This window comes from Orycteropus afer, unplaced genomic scaffold (assembly GCF_000298275.1).
Source record: "Orycteropus afer afer isolate SDZICR_OR568_19922 unplaced genomic scaffold, OryAfe1.0 scaffold00247, whole genome shotgun sequence".
Taxonomy (NCBI): Eukaryota; Metazoa; Chordata; class Mammalia; order Tubulidentata; family Orycteropodidae; genus Orycteropus; species Orycteropus afer.
In genome coordinates, this window is record NW_006921834.1 from 4015468 (window position 1) to 4034266 (window position 18799).

At 44.4% G+C, this 18799-nt stretch overlaps 1 protein-coding gene across 1 annotated transcript; it reads left to right on the plus strand.

Annotated features, from left to right (window-relative positions):
* The first annotated feature begins 9635 nt into the window (after nucleotides 1-9635).
* On the plus strand, nucleotides 9636-18180 carry KRT2 (keratin 2). The gene is made up of 10 exons (XM_007949550.1): nucleotides 9636-10235; nucleotides 11214-11428; nucleotides 11775-11835; nucleotides 12622-12717; nucleotides 13343-13507; nucleotides 13838-13963; nucleotides 14845-15065; nucleotides 17551-17585; nucleotides 17681-18031; nucleotides 18068-18180. Exons 1-10 carry the CDS (start codon nucleotides 9636-9638, stop codon nucleotides 18178-18180), a joined length of 1983 nt encoding a protein of 660 aa, XP_007947741.1.
* The last annotated feature ends 619 nt before the right edge of the window (nucleotides 18181-18799 follow it).

An 18799-nucleotide genomic window follows, 5' to 3' on the forward strand; every position in this document is an offset into this window, starting at 1 on the left:
GAGTGTGGAGATGGCAGTGGGCAGGCAGTTGTGGAGAAGGGAAGACTATGGATGTGAGTAGAGGATGATGACACAAGTCAGGCAGAGAGTTGAGTGCCACTGCTAAAACGTCAGCAAGGTTTTGACATCTTTCAGGCCTACATCAGGGGTAACCTAATTCCTGCCTCTTGCTGCTGCCTGGGATTTTTCCTTCTTCCCACTATCAGAGGGAACAAGACTGTTCCTCCCCTAGTAGATGACTGTCCAGGTTTTAGGGCAAAGACAAAATCTACTTTTCCAAACACAGTGAGAAAGATCGTCTGTGTTCCCAGGATGCTCTAGCATGATGTTCCTCAATATGCTGTCTGGGAAGCAGGGTTCCCAAGAAGGACCAGGACAACAAACAATAAGGCTGTGGGTCTAGGTGAGGGTCTAGGAGTGTAGGAAACTTCTGCAGGAGCACAGATTAGAAAGATATAGAGGAATCCTGGGGAATCAGTTTAGCACAATCTCCCAGCAGCTTATATGGGGAAGGTGGAAAATCCAGAAGTGTGCTGGTGACTAAGACATCAAATCCCAAGGGTGTGAGAGCTGTTAAGCTTCTGAGCAGGCAGCCTGGGACTTCTGTCAACAGTGTTAGAGATTAGTAGCAGGACAGGCTACTCACTCTACCTGCTTTTTCACCAACACCTCTCATCTTACACAGATAGAGTCACTCACCTGATCATCACTCCCACCACCGCGTCTTCCCCTGGACAACCCTCTAGCTCCCAGGACAACAGATACTCTACCTTCAGCCTTCTTACAACTGCTGACACTCCCTCTGGTAAGGAGGGTTTTGTGGCTCTGTACAACAAGGTGTCATCTTCCCAGCCAGTGACCTTGATTTACTCCTCACTCACCATTGCACCAGAACAGGGCTCCTGAGTGGCAGGGTGACTGTCTTTCTTGCACTCTTCACCTGGGGTATCCCAAACATTGCTGTCTATGTCAATGCCTCTGTCCCCAAAGAGAGCAGGACCTGGGCCTTGTAATCTTGCTTTTAACCAAGATTACAATAACACTGTTGTTCCCGCAATAACACACCAAAGAGGCTGTGAGCTGAATTCACACCTTGAATGGAGAGGAAAGATTCCAAGAGCCATCCTCAACCTTTCTAGTTTGAGACATAATATAGACCCTCTGGGATGTGGGAGAAAGGAGGAGATCTCCCATATTCTTCACATTCAATTGAAAACTCATATCATACTCCCTTCCTTTCTACCCCCCATCCCCCTCCACTCACATCCACAACCTCCCCCCACTCTAAGTCCACCTGCCCACCAGCATCTCTACTTTGGTGTGAGAAACTTCAAGCATCCTGACACTGCAGAGGCCTCTTACCCGTGCTCCAATGCGGGGCTAGGAAGCAGTGGACTATGAGAGACAAGCTAGTCAGCACATTCATTGGGCAATGTCTGTACTGGAGCCAGCTCTGGGAGTGGGGCCTGGGGCAGGTGGTGAGAAACACAAGGATGCAAGATCAGCTCAGGACCCAGACCAAACCAAACCCACTGCTGTTGAGTTGATTCTGACTCAGAATGATCCTATAGGACAGAGTAGAACTGCCCCATAGGGTTTCCAAGACTGGAAATCTTTATGGAAGCAGACTGCCACATCTTTCTCATGCAGAGTGGCTGGTGAGTTTGAACCACCACTTTTGGCTAGCAGTTCAGTGTTTTAACCACTGTACCACCAGGGCTACTTCCAGCTCAGACCTGTGGGGTTTAAACTTATTTGGGTCATAGGCTCCTCTGAGAACCTGAAATAAGCTTTATTCCTTTTACTCTGAAAATGCACTCCCTCCCAATGTAAACATTCAGTTCTGCAAGAACTTCTTTGAAGCCCAACCATAAATTCTTCAGTTTAAGAACGTAGCTTTGGATGTTTGTGATCCGGGACGCAAAGATGGGTTGCCCACTTGAGAAAGCTATGTGATAAATAAGTGGTAATGAAGGCACAGATATGGTGGAGCGAGAGAGCTCAGAGTTAAGGGAGAGTCAGCAGACACTTTCTAGGAAAGAGGAATTTTGAGCAGGAGAGGGTTGGAGAGAGGAGAAAAGGGGAATATATGGAGGAGAGATAAGGACAGCGGCCACTCGAAAACATCAGCCATCTGATGTCTCTGGAGAGATCCTGGAAATCCTCTGTGATGAACAAAACAAACACATGTCCTTGCTTTGCCCTTCATCAGGTATGTAATTGTAGCAAATCTTTTGATCTGTCTGAGCCTCAGTTTCCCCATCCGTAACAATTCTCATGGGATTTTTAGCAGTCTCATTTAAGAGAGCAGGGATATAAAACCAACCACCAAACCAATCGTCAACCAACCAAACTAACACCTAGTTAAGAACAAAGTACCAGTAAAGGATAAAGTGCAAATGGGATATGATTAAAGGCTTCAAGGAAGACAGAGGTGGACATACCATTCCTGTCCCTCTCAAGAGTGAGTAACTGGAGATGCTCTATGGTCTCTTGTTTTTGTGGGAAGGGGTCCTGAGGAGACCTGGTCTCAAGGGAGACAAGCTTGGCTAAACCCAATACTCCCTTCTGCTTCCTATGGATAACATAACTTGTCTTTGGTTAGTATCTACACAGTCAGGGCAGAGGAAAATGTCAACCATGATCTGGTTTCAGGGATTTTCCTAGACAACCCTACCACACCATCCCCATCATAAAATTCTGCCATGATCATCTCTCTCCATCTTACCAGAAAAGCTTATTCTTGTTTAATAACAAATGGCATGGAGCTAAACCTTGGACAAAGAGAAGTACAGACACCATCCTGGCCTCCAGGGGACTTCTAATGCAAGGACAGGATGCCAACCTAATCCAGTAACAGGCCCTGATCAGAGGGTGTGACTGTCTGGGTTCTGCCCTGAATGAGGGGGCCTGTGAAGTCCTTAGTGTATGGCATTCTAGTGTTTAGGTGCCAGCTGAATACTGATTGGAGGGTTGGAGAAGGAGGGGGATTTCCATATAGACACTTCACCTCTACTTTCCACCCTCAAGGATCTTTCTTCTTTGCGAGGATGGATGGCATTTCTATCTTTGGGTTTCTCTGTGTGTGGGAGACCACACTGAAGCCTACAAACCCAACCAAACAAGAGCGTTCAGACAAATGCCAGAAACAGCACGTGTATTTCTGCCTAAGGGAGGAAAGAGAGCCTGTGGAGTTTACACCCCTAGAGATTCCAAATCTCCAAGAAACTTTTCTCAAAACTTCTCTGAGCAGCTAACGTGGAGTCTCATAAGAAAAGGGGGGTTCTTTACCTTCTCCTGGTGTGTTGGTAGACTCTGATGTCCAAGAAAAGAGAAGGAATAAGAAGAGAAGCAGAAGACCTGGATTTTGAACTGCTTTACTTAACTGTTGGTAGTGGTTGAAGGGTTCTTCAAAGGGACATGTGTTATTGATCAACTCTACTTCTAGGCACTTTTGAAAACCAGATAAATTCTGGAGGAGCTTACAACTCAAGGAATCAAGACCTAATGAAGTTGCTTCTCTCAGATCCTCATAGCCCTGCCCTGTAGGTATTTCTCAATTCCTGTCTGACACCAACACACTAGCCTTCTTAAGTGGTACCCAATTTCCTTCCTCTTGCCTCTGATTCTTTGCATGCTTCGCTGCCATCATCCTTCCCTTATCTTCAATGAGGAAATACATGACAGAGGGTCTGCACCTTTCATTTTCCAAGCTCTCCAGTTTGCTTTTGCTCTTGGGGCTTTAGCTATCAATGTCTCGGTAAAGCACAAACTGATGTCCAAACTTGGGAACCAATACCTCTATTTTACAAATGAGAACATCAAGGCTCTGAAAGGCTGAGGATTGCCCTCAAGTTCTGGAGTTAGTTGGTTGCAGGGCTGTAAATAGAGTACAGTTCTTCTAACTCTTCATCTAATGTTCTTTCCATCCCTGTAGGTTTTCAAATCCTTCAGTTCACAGGTGAGAAAAAGGAGCCCCAGCAAGGAAGGAGACATGCCAAGGTCATACAGCTGTTTTCTGGAAGAGAGACTTGACTTTTACTCCTAAACACGCTCATTCCAGTTTATCATAATGACAAATTCCCTAATAAAAATCCTGCTAAATAGAGACATGCATACTGCTTTGAATACCCAGTGAGCTGTGAAATGTGCCTAAAGCTCATAAAAGTAGAAATTGAATGTCATAAATTTAACACATCCCAAATGAATGACTGTACTAGCTCTATTAAATAAAAACAACTACTTAATTAGCAATGATTCCACTTATTTTTTGCAAATTCAAAAGGCTTTTTTAAAGAAGAGTTTGGAAGACCTACAGTTTTTTTATGGAGGGATAAAATCTATCCTGATTATTTCGAGCTATTACCTTCATTTTTCTTAATAAAAATTCCTGTAGCAATCAGGTCACCCAGAACAAGACTTTTGGCCATTCTTTACTGAATTAGGCATTCCAGCATCCACAGGTCTCAAGGTGTCTCTGACACCTTTGTTGCCAGACTCTGAGAAGCAGGGTTTTTCATGCTTAGTCTCTGTCTGTCCTGCCTCCTACCTCTTCCTATCATTATCCACAGTCAACCACACAAGGCTCCACACAAGAAGCCTTGAAAGCAGTAAAAGATCCCACATGGGTAGGGTGGGTAGGAGGCAGCCTTAAGTGATAGAGAAGGGTGAGGTAGTGGGCTGGCGTGGGAGGAAAGGCCTGATGGATCTCCCCAAGGGCCCTCAGGTGCATTGCTGAAGAATGGCAGTGTCATATAAAAGGCATTGAAGGGCAGATTATAGCTGCCGATGTCAGTAGTGCAATATAGAATTGGAGGATGGTTTACCTAAATGGAGGGGTTGGGTAAGAATGGGGCAGCATTAACTCTAGGGAAACTTGGAGGACTCTCTGAATTACTAGGAAGGTGTGAGTGGTGTGATGTGATGATCTCATTTTTCTGCAATCACAATCAAGGTGAGATAAAATATTTGACCATTGTGTTTTCCTTCCACGTATTGCCATGGGTGGCTATATAGATAATGGGCAAAAGTAAGAATTGGTGTTAGAGGGGGTGTAGAATTTGATCCAGGGAAACAGTTTGGCTGGAAGGAGATTTGGGGCTGAGACACAAGTGCTTTTCATTGAAGATCTTTTTGTGGCTTTCTCTGTGAAAAAGATACGAAGACATATTGGGGGTGGAAACAAACTTGTACACATGTCAAAGCAATGTCATTAACTAGATAGCATTTTAGTAAACAAGGGACATGTCTCAGTGAGTTGGATAAAATCCATGACATGAAACTGGCTTAACTGAGGTGTGGATTCCCCTGAGATCAAAGGTAGAATGTCTCATTTCCCATTTTCTGGAGTAGGTCTGCTGGGCCCCAGTGAGCAAACTAGAACAATATATGGCAAGTATGGCTGCTGCAATAGGAAAAGAAGTGACATTACTTGAGTATGTACTGTGTGCCAGCCACAATACTGGGGACTCATTGATTGATTTGTCCCCTTTGCTTGATTAAAAAGCTTCATTAGTTCAGCTAACATGTATAGAGCCCCGCTGTGTGCTGGACAGTGCTGCTGTCCTACTTTCTCCTCTGTTTCTGGGTCATCATTGTTTTGTGGATAGAGAGCATGCTCTGCTTTTCTGGTAATCCTGGTATGTATGTCCTAGGGTCTACTCCTTCCAGGATGGGGTTCTGTGTGGTGGGGTCCTTCATGCTATTAGGTGGACCTGGCTTCCTACCAACTTGCCTTCTCAGTCACAACCAGCTTGGTGAGAGTGCCTTACAATCAACAGCCACAAGTTTCATTGTAAGAAAAGGGGTTGATGAAAAAAAAATGAAAAGTTCTTGTTAGGTAAGAAAGGAGGGGAGGCCTGGAGCTGTGATGGAGAACTAGGTCAGGGGCTGGAACTGTAGACTGAGTAAGTAGCTTGGAATAATAATTTACAAAGAAATGCCTTGGAGGGAGATATTGAGCAAGTAGCTTCTTCTGTTGGGTGCCTATAAGCCTCCTGTCCCACCTTCCCTTGGAGCCACTGAAGCTGCGCGATTCATGAAGCAGGATCTGTGCTCTGGGTTGGATGTGCTGGGGTAGTGGGCAGTGTAGGGACTGGGCACCAACGATGGCAAATCTTTGACTTTGGGGCTGCCCTTCTAGACAGCTAGTCTCTAGCATCTTGTTGACTGTCCATTCTGTTGAGATTATTGCATTCCTATGGAGTTTCACTTCCTCAACCAGCCTGAACCCAGCAGCAGGGGCTGGAGAGAAGGGCTTTTTGTTTGTTTGCTTTAGTTATTGTTTTTTAAAACTCAAACACTTGGTTTTAATTCCAGGACAGTGTGAGCCAGATGGTATGAGGGCTTGGTAGTTCTGTTTAGCCAATTCTGTGAATCTTTGGGAAGGAGAGATGAACCTCCAAACCAAACTCACTGCCGTCAAGTAGGTCCAACTCAAAGCGACCCCTCCTTGGGTTTCCAAGGCAGTGTCACTACTGAAGTAGATTGCCCACCCTTCCTTCTGAGGAGTGGCTGGGGGGTTTGAACTGCCACCCTTCTGGTTATCAGTCAAATGCCTTAGGTAGTATACTACCAGAGCTCCCAAAAGGGCATCTACCTGGCCTGGGATGGAAACCCCAAATTGAGGATGGGACAGAAACTTGAGATGGTTTCCCAGGTGGGATCTTTAGGGAACAGGTACTTGAAAGGCTGTGAAGACTTAAAACATCTCTTACACTCACATGTACATGTCAGGGAAATCTACATTCCAAAGCAAAACCCATAGAGATGATGTTAGAACCACAGACTTATTATCCAAGTGACAACTCTGTGCTGGGGAGATGGAGGTTTGATGTCAAGGTAAATAGGACCTCAGCTCTTCCCTGCAGATAAACAGGGACACCACTCCTTGTCACACAAGGAGGTCTGTGATGTGACTCTAAGGGAGGTGCACATGCTGCTAAGGGAAGACAGCAGGGACAAACTAATTTCAACTGGGAGAATCTGGGGTGAGAATCCACACCTGACTCAGAGTTTAATTTATTTCTCATAGGCTAACCAATTAATCCCTCTCTCCTGAAAACTGGGCACTTACTATTCAGTCCAGGCCAGGGGTATGCTCTTGAAGACTTGAGGGCTGAGCATTTGGAATTCTGGCCTTGCCAGCAGCTTGTGGAGAGAAAAAACGAGGAGCAGAAAGATTTTGTTCTACAGCATCTGTGTTCTGTTCTCAGGGACAGCAAAGCATAAAAACTCTTTACACCAATAGGCTAATATCCTTGTGGGGCAAAGGGAAACCAGGATACATGCTTTCATTTTATAGAAGAAGAAATTAAGAATTGTGGTGGAAATCAGTGGCAAAAAAAAAAAAAAAAGAGGCACAGCCTGAACTACAATTTTAACTTCCATTTTACTCCCTTAGAGAACACAAAGCTTATTTTAAAAAAGCATATTGAGATCATACAAAAGGGAAAATTAAAGAAATATGAAAATAAAATATAATATTGTAGAATATCCAAGTTGCATGAATACTATGCTTCACATTTTGAGAGAAGAGCAAGACTCTTAGTCTTCATAGTAGAAAGAGTGGGAAGGGAACCAGCAGGAAGACAGAATTATACAGCAGTAACTCATGCAGACTGAGTGGCCAGCATACCTGGAGCACAGTAGATGCTTGGTTAATGTCCATTCTTTTCTTTCCCAGAGGGATTAAGACCCTCAGAAGCTGGCATGGCCTCAGCACAGTCATAACAGAGTAATGGACAATTAGGGCGTTGTTCAGATATCCTTAGATAAGAATGCATTTGGCTTTGGATTGAAACTCTCGCCAAAGCTTTTTAGCTTTATTATTTATTTGCATGTATAATTATATAAACCAGATTGGGGGAAAAAAAAAATCAAGGAGGTCACATGATTTGCTTCCTTCAGCATGCACTTACACATTAAACATCTTGAAGAGCTCCCCATCCTTCAACCCTATACTCACCCCTGCCACGCAGTTACTGCATAGGACTGGAAACTTGAGGGTAGTGTTGGAAGTCAAATAGCATTTATAGAGTGTCTGCCATTAATTAGGAACTATGCTTAGCATGTTGTGTATATTATTTCATTCTGTTTTCATGACAGAAATATTCTGCTTTCTATTCCTCTTTTATAGATAAAGAAACTGGGGCTCAGAGAAGATTACAAATTATTCAAGGTTATTTAACTAAAATAAAATAATACTGGGACTTAAACTCAAAGTTTATGTTTTAGATTATTGCACACTAGTTTTGTACCAGCCATCTGGGAAATTTAAGTTTTGTAACTAATGGTTCCTATGTGAGGTAGATGGTTGTAAACATCAGAAAAGAGAATAACATGCCAAAGGTGAAAGAAAAAGGAGGTATATTTGCTTTGCCCCAGACAATAATGATCTTACATTAATATTGTGCTTCATAGTTTTTAAAGCACTTCAAGTAAATTTCCCATTTTACAGATAAGAATACAGAGCCTCAGAGTTTAATTCAAGTCATAGTCAGTAAATGACAAAACTGAGACTCAAACTCAGAACTTCTGATTTTAACTTCAATTCTAGTATTTCATAGTAACTTTCTCACATGTTTAGCTTCATGGACAAACGAAAGATTGTGGTTGGGTTTTGGGTAAATATTCTGTGCATTTGATGATTCTGGTCAGATATGCTACGTCTTTTGATATCATCCATCTCTGAATATCAGTGAAGACCCTGTCTTCCCAATTACTTAGCAGAATCACTGAGCAATACATGATTCCTAATTGACTGAATCAATGTAAGGTTGGATCTTGGATTTGTGTCATTGTTGACTGTAACCTTTTTTTTTTTTTTGGATGCCCAAGTCACATAAACCCAGGAAGAGGAACATTCTTGAACCCCCTCGTGCTCTGAGTTTTCATGTGGAAATGACAGAGTTGATAGGTTGACAGAGTTGACACAGGGAAGAAAGTTCTCATCTGCTCAGTGCCTGGCTTTTTTGTCTTCTTGGTGTTCCATGGGAAAGAAAGAACCAAGGTCAAAACAGCAACTTATTTACAGCATCTCAGATCAACTTCTTTCTGTAAGAGGTTGCCTGTTTCCTTACATCACTTTCATGCTCTGCAATACCTTTCTTCCACTTGTTGAAATTCTTCCTAGAGCAGAGGGGCAAGCAAAGAGGTCTCTAAGGCTGGTATCGAGGGGCTTCCACAGTCCCTAAACCCACCGTCACTTTCATCAGTTGCACCAGGGCAGCAAGACTGTACAGGCCCAAGTGGTGGCCAACCTCCTTTGAGTTGGTCCAGAACATGGAACAACATTCTGCAGAAGGTCTTTTTCAGGTTGAGAAAGCCCAATCCTGATCTGTTTTGATGATTTTACAAAATCCAAGCGCGTGACAGATGCCCAGGTAAATAGAAGTTTGCAATCAAAGCCAGTTCTGGGATGGAGCTGATTAGTAGATTTTTAATAGTTATTAGCTTGATAATCACTCACCAGGAGTAGCTTCCAGGCAGACCAAACCCATGCATAAGCACACCCACACCCATGTACACCAACACCTACTTGATGAGTATATAAGGGGACCCTGACAGTCTCCCAACAGCAGAGTCTCCAGCCTTAATTCTCAGGAACCTTTGACTTCTTTACTGAGCAAAGCATCATGAGTTGTCAGATCTCAAGCAAGTCTCGTGGAAGAGGAGGAGGAGGTGGAGGAGGATTCCGGGGTTTTAGCAGTGGTTCGGCTATGGTCTCCAGTGGGAGCCGGAGATCGGGCACCAGCTTCTCCTGCTTGAGCCGCCATGGTGGTGGTGGAGGGGGCTTCGGTGGAGGCGGCTTTGGCAGCCGGAGTCTTGTTGGCCTTGGAGGAACCAAGAGCATCTCCATTAGTGTGGCTGGAGGAGGTGGAAGCTTTGGCTCCAGTGGTGGATTTGGTGGCAGAGGAGGTGGCTTTGGAGGAGGCAGCAGCTTTGGAGGAGGCAGAGGCTTTGGAGGAGGCAGCGGCTTTGGAGGTGGTGGTTTTGGTGGAGGCAGCTTTGGCGGAGGCCGCTTTGGAGGTGGCGGTGGCTTTGGAGGCTTTGGGGGGCCTGGTGGTTTCGGGCCTGGAGGATTCCCTGGTGGAGGCATCCATGAAGTCTCCATCAACAAAAGTCTCCTGCAGCCTCTCAATGTGAAAGTTGACCCAGAGATTCAGAATGTGAAGTCTCAGGAGCGGGAGCAGATCAAAACACTCAACAACAAGTTTGCCTCATTCATTGACAAGGTGAGTCAGGAGAAGTTGGCTCCTTCTGCTGCTCAGGATGCCTTGCTTCCAGTGTTGATCAAAAAGAAAATAACATAGATTCATTTCATTTAGGAGTCATTGGTGTAGCAGTCAAGGGAATTTGCTATTCCCAAATGGAGAGATACTGGCCTTGTGCGCTACATTTTCTATAACAGCTGGCAGCTAGGAATTATATTGCTCCTTTAGCTTTATTGTTTCACTCCAAATAAATAATATTTATGGAAAAATCTGCAAGCTGTAAAAATAACTGATACAAGCAGTAATGGACCAACTAGCTCATGTTGTATAACAGCTGGTTTTGGAGGCTATTGATGAGACATTTTCGGAGAGCCTTTTCTTCCTTAGAAGTTATTACTCAATTAAATTCTGGAAAACTGAGCCTGACGTTCCTGCCTTCAAAAGAAGCATTCTCAGTTTTGTGCCCATAAACTAACTCTTTGTTGCTCTCACTTTGGAGTGTTATTGGGTTTTCTCCTATGTCAAGGCAGATAAACCTGTCTAAGAAATTTACAGGCTCTTAAAAACCTAGCCAAGGAGACCTGCCCTACAGTGCTCTCATACTCAGTAGCCCTAGGAGCAGTGCCAGCAAATTCCTGCTTTTGGTTTTCCTCAGCACTTATGGGATCTTTGCCGAGAATTCAGCTAGAATTGAGAAGGCAAAAGGGCTGGAGTCTTTGGAGCAGCTGGAAAACAAAAGCTGTGGGTGGTGAAGTAGGAAAGAAATTTCTCCACATGGAAAGGGCCAGATGTGTAGCATTAAGAGTCTGGAGAACTTTCCAAATGTGCAGGCATGGAGATCAGAATGTCTACCTTGTGTGATCTGGCACTCAGTTGGTCAGGATGGAGCCTCATAGATTCTCTAATTCTCAAAGCAAGACTAGAGCTGACTCTGGGCAGTGTGGCTTGCTGAGCTGATGGATGCTCCTTAGAACTCATGTGTTCTCCTGGTCTTGGCAGGTACGCTTCCTGGAGCAGCAGAACCAGGTGCTGCAGACAAAATGGGAGCTGCTGCAGCAAATAGATGTAGGCACTCACACATCTAACCTGGATCCCATCTTCCAAGCCTACATTGCCAAGCTGAAGACCTACGTGGATGGGCTCTCTGCAGAAAGGGCATCACAAGACTCTGAGCTGAACAACATGCAGGATCTTGTTGAGGATTTTAAGAAGAAGTAGGTGGCAGTGTAAACCCTGAAGCCATCCAAGCATTCTTCCAGAAAGCTACTGTCTCCCAATTGCACTTGTGGTGATTAAAAAGGAGAGGCTCTGTATCTTTGTGGATTATTTTTTAGGGTATTTAGATCCTTAGAGATTCTATTTTTGGTATGTTTGAGAGTTAATTGATAGAAAAATATCCTCACTTGGAATATCATAGTTTTAATATACACATTTAAAGTGTGTTCAATATTTCCAGAGATTGGGTATTTTGGGTGAAGCCAGGAGGAAAAGGTAAAAATTAAATAAAACAAAGAAAAAACTAAATCTCATCTAACTGCTGTTTCCTTTGGGTGCCAACAGATATGAGGATGAAATCAACAAGCGCACAGCTGCTGAAAATGATTTTGTGACACTTAAAAAGGTGAGAAAGAGATTGCCATTGCTGAGAGATAGGTCGTTGGGGGTGATTCAGAACCCCATGTGTCCAAATGGACAGGCTGGAAAACAGCTATGAGTGAAAGCAGCAGTAGCCAGAGAAAGGGGTGAGCCATGTCTGTGGGTGGTTCTTGTGAAATCAAGGTGTCTCTGTAGTTTAAGCTTATGGTGGTAATTTTCAAAGATGTTCTGCAAATTTGCTAGAGCATTTCCTTATTCATAACCTGTGTTGGATCATAAAAATTGCAAATGCAGAAAACACCTTATTCTTCTCCTAAAGAGCTGAGGAAGGAATGGGACTTCCTTATAATGACTTCTTAAACATGTTGTTGTGTAGACAAAATTTAGAGCTAGAAGACCAAAAGCATAGCTTATCAGCTTGGTTCCTACAAAGGCTATGGTGTATAATGCAGAGAAATTCAGGAGAGGTGGAATGGGTAGACAGGATGGGAGAGTTGAGGACTGTGGAAACACACAGAGGTCATTAACTGCAGTTAGTGGGGAAAACACAGTGTCTCAAGCAGGAGGGAGAGAAGCACTGACAAAGCTTGGACCCACCAGAGTTCTGATGATCATAGAGGGTGTGAGCAGCAGACATGGGCATGAAGCCTCAAACAGAAGTGCATCGTGGCCCCATAGGAGCATGGCTCACAAGAGGTGCCTGGGAGGGGTGGAGTAGAGTGGCCAAGAGAGGGTGGGGCCCATGTAGGGAATGATGCAGGTGAGGGGAGGTGACATGAGTTTCACCAGAGGCCTCTGATTATCCCTACAGGATGTGGACAATACTTACATGATCAAGGCGGAGCTGCAGGCCAAGGCGGATGTACTGAAAGACAACTTGGTGTTCCTGAAAACCCTCTATGATGCTGTAAGGAGGCTGATCCTGGATAGACCCTAGCTTCCCAACTCTTCCTTCCCAACTCACATGGAACGAGTGGGGTTCATAGATCAGCTAACTTCAACTTGCCATTATTTTAGGCCACTGAGGGGCATTTCTATAGCAAGGTCTTGGGGGAAAGGAACTTTCTCCTCTGATGTAAGAAGACGTAAGGCTCAGAAAACACCAGGACAACCTCCCTGCACTTCCCTTGACAAATATCAAGCTTCCTTTGGGAGAAGCCTGCTCTGTTCCCATTCCTATGCTCAATATACTCCAGGGGTCAAAATATATTATTATCCTCCTCCAACTCCAGCACATACATGTGATTTCTGAAACAAGAAGTAATTCTTTAGGCATTACCCATTGACTGGAGATGTTTATAACTGGTAGAAGGGTTAACTAGGAGACTTAGAAATACAGATACTCCTCCTCCTAGTTCTCAGGAAAACCTTGGCACAGGTCTAAAAATGGTGGTTATATTGTTTTTAATCCCACCCAGTGTATGCTTAATTTAAGAATCTGTATATTTGCCTAAACACCAGAGCAGGAGATGCCCCCTCCCAGACTTTGTAATGAGCAAGGGAGTCAAGGTCAGCCCTCCCTGTGTGCGTAGGAGCTGTCCCAGATGCAGCAGAGTATCACTGACACCAACGTCGTTCTGTCCATGGACAACAACCGCAACGTGGACCTGGACAGCATCATTGCCGAGGTCCGGACCCAGTACGAGGAGATCGCTCAGAAGAGCAAGGCCGAGGCCGAGGCTCTGTACCATAGCAAGGCAAGTACTGGGAGAGCAGACCCACAGCTTCTTACAACAAGCTGTGTTTTTACCTCCAGCTAGATAATGTACAGTAAAATTATTGGTGTTTTTGTCTAAAGTAAGTTGGGTATTATTCCCAGGAATGAGTTCACAAGACCCCAAATGCCCCCAAAGAGGCTTCAGGTCCTTATGGGGACACAAAATAGTCATTGACCTCCCAGAAATGCAACCATGACATTCAGCTTTGTTGATCCTCCCTGGACCAGTTGTCAGTCTCCCCTTGGCTCAAGGCAAAATTTCCCTCAAGCTGGAACCCACCTATGAACTACCCTCCTCCTCCCACATCAGTATGAAGAGCTCCAGGTGACTGCTGGGAAACATGGAGACAGCCTGAATGAGACTAAGATGGAGATCAGTGAGCTGAACCGCATGATCCAGAGACTGCAAGGGGAAATTGCCCATGTGAAGAAGCAGGTGAGGTCCTGCCCTTACATTGGTCCAGCTTCATGTGTTGAGGGGAGCGTGGGAGAAGTGGTGGAAGATTATGTATATGTGTGTGTTAGTGTGTTTGTGAGAGAAAAAGAGAATATGAATGTGTGAAAGAATGCATGAGAGTGTAAGAGTGTGAATGTATGTGTGTGTGTGTGTGTGTGTGTGTGTGATAGAGACAGAGACAGAGAGGAGAAACTGTGAGAAGTCTTAATCTAGAATTAGTGACCACAAACATATTAAGCTTAACATAATGTAAGGTTTATAACAATTTTTAGAATGATCTGAAAGACATAGTAACACAAAAGTTACTTTGGAAAAGAACTGTGTTTGCTTTTTGATTGTTCATATGAATGAAAGGGAACAATAATAAATAAAGCAAAATTTAATTTGACTTACTGTGAACTGCAGGATTAGCTTCCCTCATTTTGCTTCACATAGGCTCAAGCCCCAGTTTGGGGTATGGAAGGGCAGTAAATGTTGGAAGGAGTTGGCCTGGAGTGGGCTATTAGCTTTCCAATATATAACATGGGGGTAGAGAGACAACTCTATAGGCAACAGAATTTTTGTGAAGTAGTCAACATTGAATGTTTTCATTTGCAATTATAAAAATGGGATGATTCTGGCTCTGTGTCAAAGGAATTTTAGGGTCCAGTCAAAGGCAATAGGAAGAGATGAGCCATAGAGACAGCAGCAAGTCTTAGCACAGTTGCTTGTGAGCTGAATTAACTGCAAGGGGAAACTGACCAGCCCTGGGGCCAATGATACTGCCTTCCACACCCCAAACAACTCTGCTTCCTCTCCCCCTGGCCCTGTAGACTCAACACTCTCTGAACACATAGAAACCCTCCCTCCTTTTGTCATAGTGTAAGAGTGTGCAGGATGCCATCGCAGAAGCTGAGCAGAAGGGAGAACATGCCATCAAAGATGCCCAGCAAAAGCTCTCAGACCTGGAGGAGGCGCTGCAGCAGGCTAAGGAGGAGCTAGCTCGGCTGCTGCGTGACTACCAGGAGCTCATGAACGTCAAGCTGGCCCTGGATGTGGAGATCGCCACCTACCGCAAGCTGCTGGAGGGCGAGGAGTGCAGGTGAGGGACTGATGGGAGAGGAGAAGGGAGCATCCTGGACCCCCTTTCTTATCTTCCAGAAGCAGGGCAGGGAAACCAGGGGGTGGGGCAGGGCCTTCTGATAGCTGAGAGCTTACGTTCTCTGTATCTGCAAGCAGGTCAGGATACAGAGCATTATTATATTTATTGTTGTTGTTAATTGCCATTGAATTGATTCTGACTCTTGGTGACATCATGTTTGCAAAGTAGAAACTGCTCCATAGGGTTTTCAAGGCTGTGACCTTTCAGAAGCAGATCACCAGGCCTGTTCTCCAATATGTCTCTGGGTGGGTTCGAACTGCTGGCATTTTGTCTAGTAGTTGAGGATTTAACCTTTATTATATAAAAACGAAAACAGGAGGAGATGAGCCCTAGAGACAGCAGTAAATCTTTGCACAGTTGCTTGCCACCTGCATTAACTGCAAGGAGGACCTGACCACCCCTGGGGCCGGTGATTCTGATCTTCCACGCCCTAAATAAACTCTGCTCCCTCTTCCTCTGGCCCTGTATTTTATTATATAAAACCCAAAAAACCAAAAACTCACTGCCATGGAGTCGGTTCCAACTCATAGTGACCCCCATCTTGGGTTTCTGAGGCAGTAAATCTTTACAGAAGTAGATTGCCCAGTCTTCCTTTTGCGGAGCAGCTGGTGGGTTTGAACCGCTGACCTTCCAGTTGGTAGTCAAGTATCTTATCACTATGCCAGCAGAGCTCCTATTTCATAGGTTTATCAATATGGAAAGGCTAACAAGGCAATTAAATTAAGCAGTAATTTAAACAGCTTAGTCTTTTCTGAGAGAAAAAGAACAATGATGTGAAAACAGGTTAGTCCAGGAGGGTGTGAGACAATGGTCTCTAGATCCACAGGATAAGTGGCCTCTGTTCCCTCCACCTTATGACCCAGAACCAGACAGAACCAAGAACTGGGAGATGATGTGCTGAGTGGCTAGGACACACTCACCTGGAGCAGGTGCCAAAACTAACTCTTTGTAGGTTCTTAAAATGGCGAACAGAATGATTTGTTAATCATCAGGGAGGGAATAGTTTCTTTCCTCTGTGGTCTGAGAACTCTGTTGGTTTTATTAGCATCCCAGCGATTTAATCTAACTGGAGCACCTGGCAGGGGAAAAGCTTGCCTTGGCCATCAGCAAGATAGCATGAAAGAGAGGAAACAGCTTTCTTTGTGTTGTTGCTTTGGATCTGTCTGAGAAGCAAAGCCCTCTATACCTAATTTATAAGAGAAAGTGCAGAAAATTTTAGTTGAAACACAAGGAGTGGGGAGGGAAGCGGGAACAGGCAGGATGCGGAGTTGCCATTCTTTCTACAGTGAATTTTGAGTGTAGCCTCATTTGAAAATTTCTGGCAAACCAAGGATTCTGAATACAAGTCACTAAGATTTAAGACGGGTTTTGGTCATTTTGAATCAACAATATAACTGTTCATTTTTCTCTGAGCAAAAAATTGACATAAATGGAGATACAAGACCATACGTGATCAAGAAATATTATTAATCTGATAATAATAATTTATGGTTTGGAGTTATTCATTTATCCTAAAATATTTATGAAATGTCTTTGATGCATGGGGTACATAGTGCTAGGTGCTGAGGAACAATGGAAGGAAGACAGTTGTCTTTATAACATTCTTTTAGTTTATAAACATGCATTGCTTCCTTCCCAACTCTTTCTTACTGTCATATTCATCCCTTGCATGATAGATTAAATCAATTAAGATCAATGCAATATACTGTGGATTTATTTTTTAAAATAAGGCCCTTTACTACCACTGTCAATCACTCAGAGGGGGATCTATGTAGGAGATCCTGGATAGAGTGGGAGAACAATGGGGAACAAAACTCAAAAAGAAAAAAAAGGAACCAGGTTTGCTGGTTTGAGAGCCTGGTGGAACCCCTGAGACTATGGCCACTAGCTGCCCTTCAGGTCTAGAACTGAACCCATGCCTGTGGCTTCCAGCCAAACAAAAGACAGGCATATGAGCTGAACAATTACATTAGGTAGATACACTCCTCCGAGAGAGATGAATCATGGGAGAATAGAGGGGCTGTGTATGCACAGGTAGATGCTCAGGGAGCAGGAGTGCATGAGAGGGAAGGCCACAGGGAAGAAGTGGCTATGGGGAGGAAGTGGCAGGAGAACTGTTGTATTGTGGGAAATTTAGTCAATGTTATGAGACAAAATGTATGTGAACTACTGTATGGAAGATGAATTTGCTCTGTAATCTTTTACCCAAATCACAATAAAATTAAAAAAAAAAAAAAGATTATGCATGAATGTGGGGGCCCGTCCCCACCCTTGTGTAAGCAACAAAGCAGAAAGTGCAGTCTGCAGGGTCCTGGTGGTCAATTTTAGAGGTTAAACTGCATATTCGTAGGTGGTCCTTTTTAAATGACATACATACAGAGACTAAATGCACCACCACAAGTTACTTTCTTTCTGTTCCTTACAGGATGTCTGGAGACCTCAGCAGCAACGTGACTGTGTGTAAGTAGTAGAGAACCATCTTGTTTTATGGGGCAATGTGTGGGGTAGAGACAGGCATATGTATTCAGAACTCTTAACACATTCTTTCTCTGCAGCTGTAACAAGCAGCACCATTTCTTCAAACGCATCATCCAGGGCTGGCTATGGAGGCCATGGATCTGGAGGAAGAGGGTCCAGTTCTGGAGGAGGATACAGCTCTGGAAGTGGCAGTTACAGCTCTGGAGGCAGAGGGTCTAGCTCCAGAAGTGGCAGTGGAGGAGGCTATGGCTCTGGTGGTGGCTCCAGAGGAGGTTCTGGCTCTGGAGGAGGATACGGCTCTGGAGGTGGCTCCAGAGGGGGCTCTAGCTCTGGAGGAGGATATGGCTCCGGAAGTGGCTCTGGAGGAGGATACGGTTCCGGAAGTGGCAGTGGAGGCAGCTATGGCTCTGCTGGTGGCTCCAGAGGAGGTTCCGGCTCTAGAGGAGGCTCTGGTTCTGGAGGAGGCTCTAGCTCTGGAGGTGTATCCAGAGGAGGCTCTGGCTCTGGAGGGGGAGGTTCTAGCTCTGAAAAGGGTGGTGAAAGTTGTGGTTCTGGTGTGACCTTCTCTTTCAGATAAACATAGAGTCTCCCTCTCTGATTCTCCCACTAAGGAATGTAGAATCTGCCTCTGTAGCTCTAATTGACAGCTAGTCAAATTTTGTCATCCATCTCTGATGGCATTTTGGGGAAATGGATGCCCACTTATAATTTTGAAATATCTTCTCTCCAAACAAATTAGTTAGAACTAGTGACACCCACTGTCCCCTGGGGAAAAATCTTCCGGCCATGCCCCTTTCCCTGCCCCTTCTTGCCTCCTTGCATTGCCCATTTGGCAGTTCTTTTTCAGACATATATTTTATTGAGGACGCCAGGGCAGCCTGTTGATTTCATCTCCAAGCATGCATATTTTCCCTGGAAGTGTCCCATGGAAAACATGCTTCCAGTGTATATAGGTCTTCTTGCTGACTTTGCTGTCTAGTGTGTTGTGGTTTTGGTGTCTACACAATAAACTTCATTTGCAATTCATATCATGTGATGTCTGTTTAATGCCAAGCCTTGGCACAAGTGAGTATCCAGCAGCTATTATTCACCACTGTCTAATTTAAGACACCAGAAAATGGAGATTTTGGAACTGATACAAGAAGGACTTCCTGGATGAAGGATGTGTTAACTGAGAGAAGTTGGCTTGGAGAAGT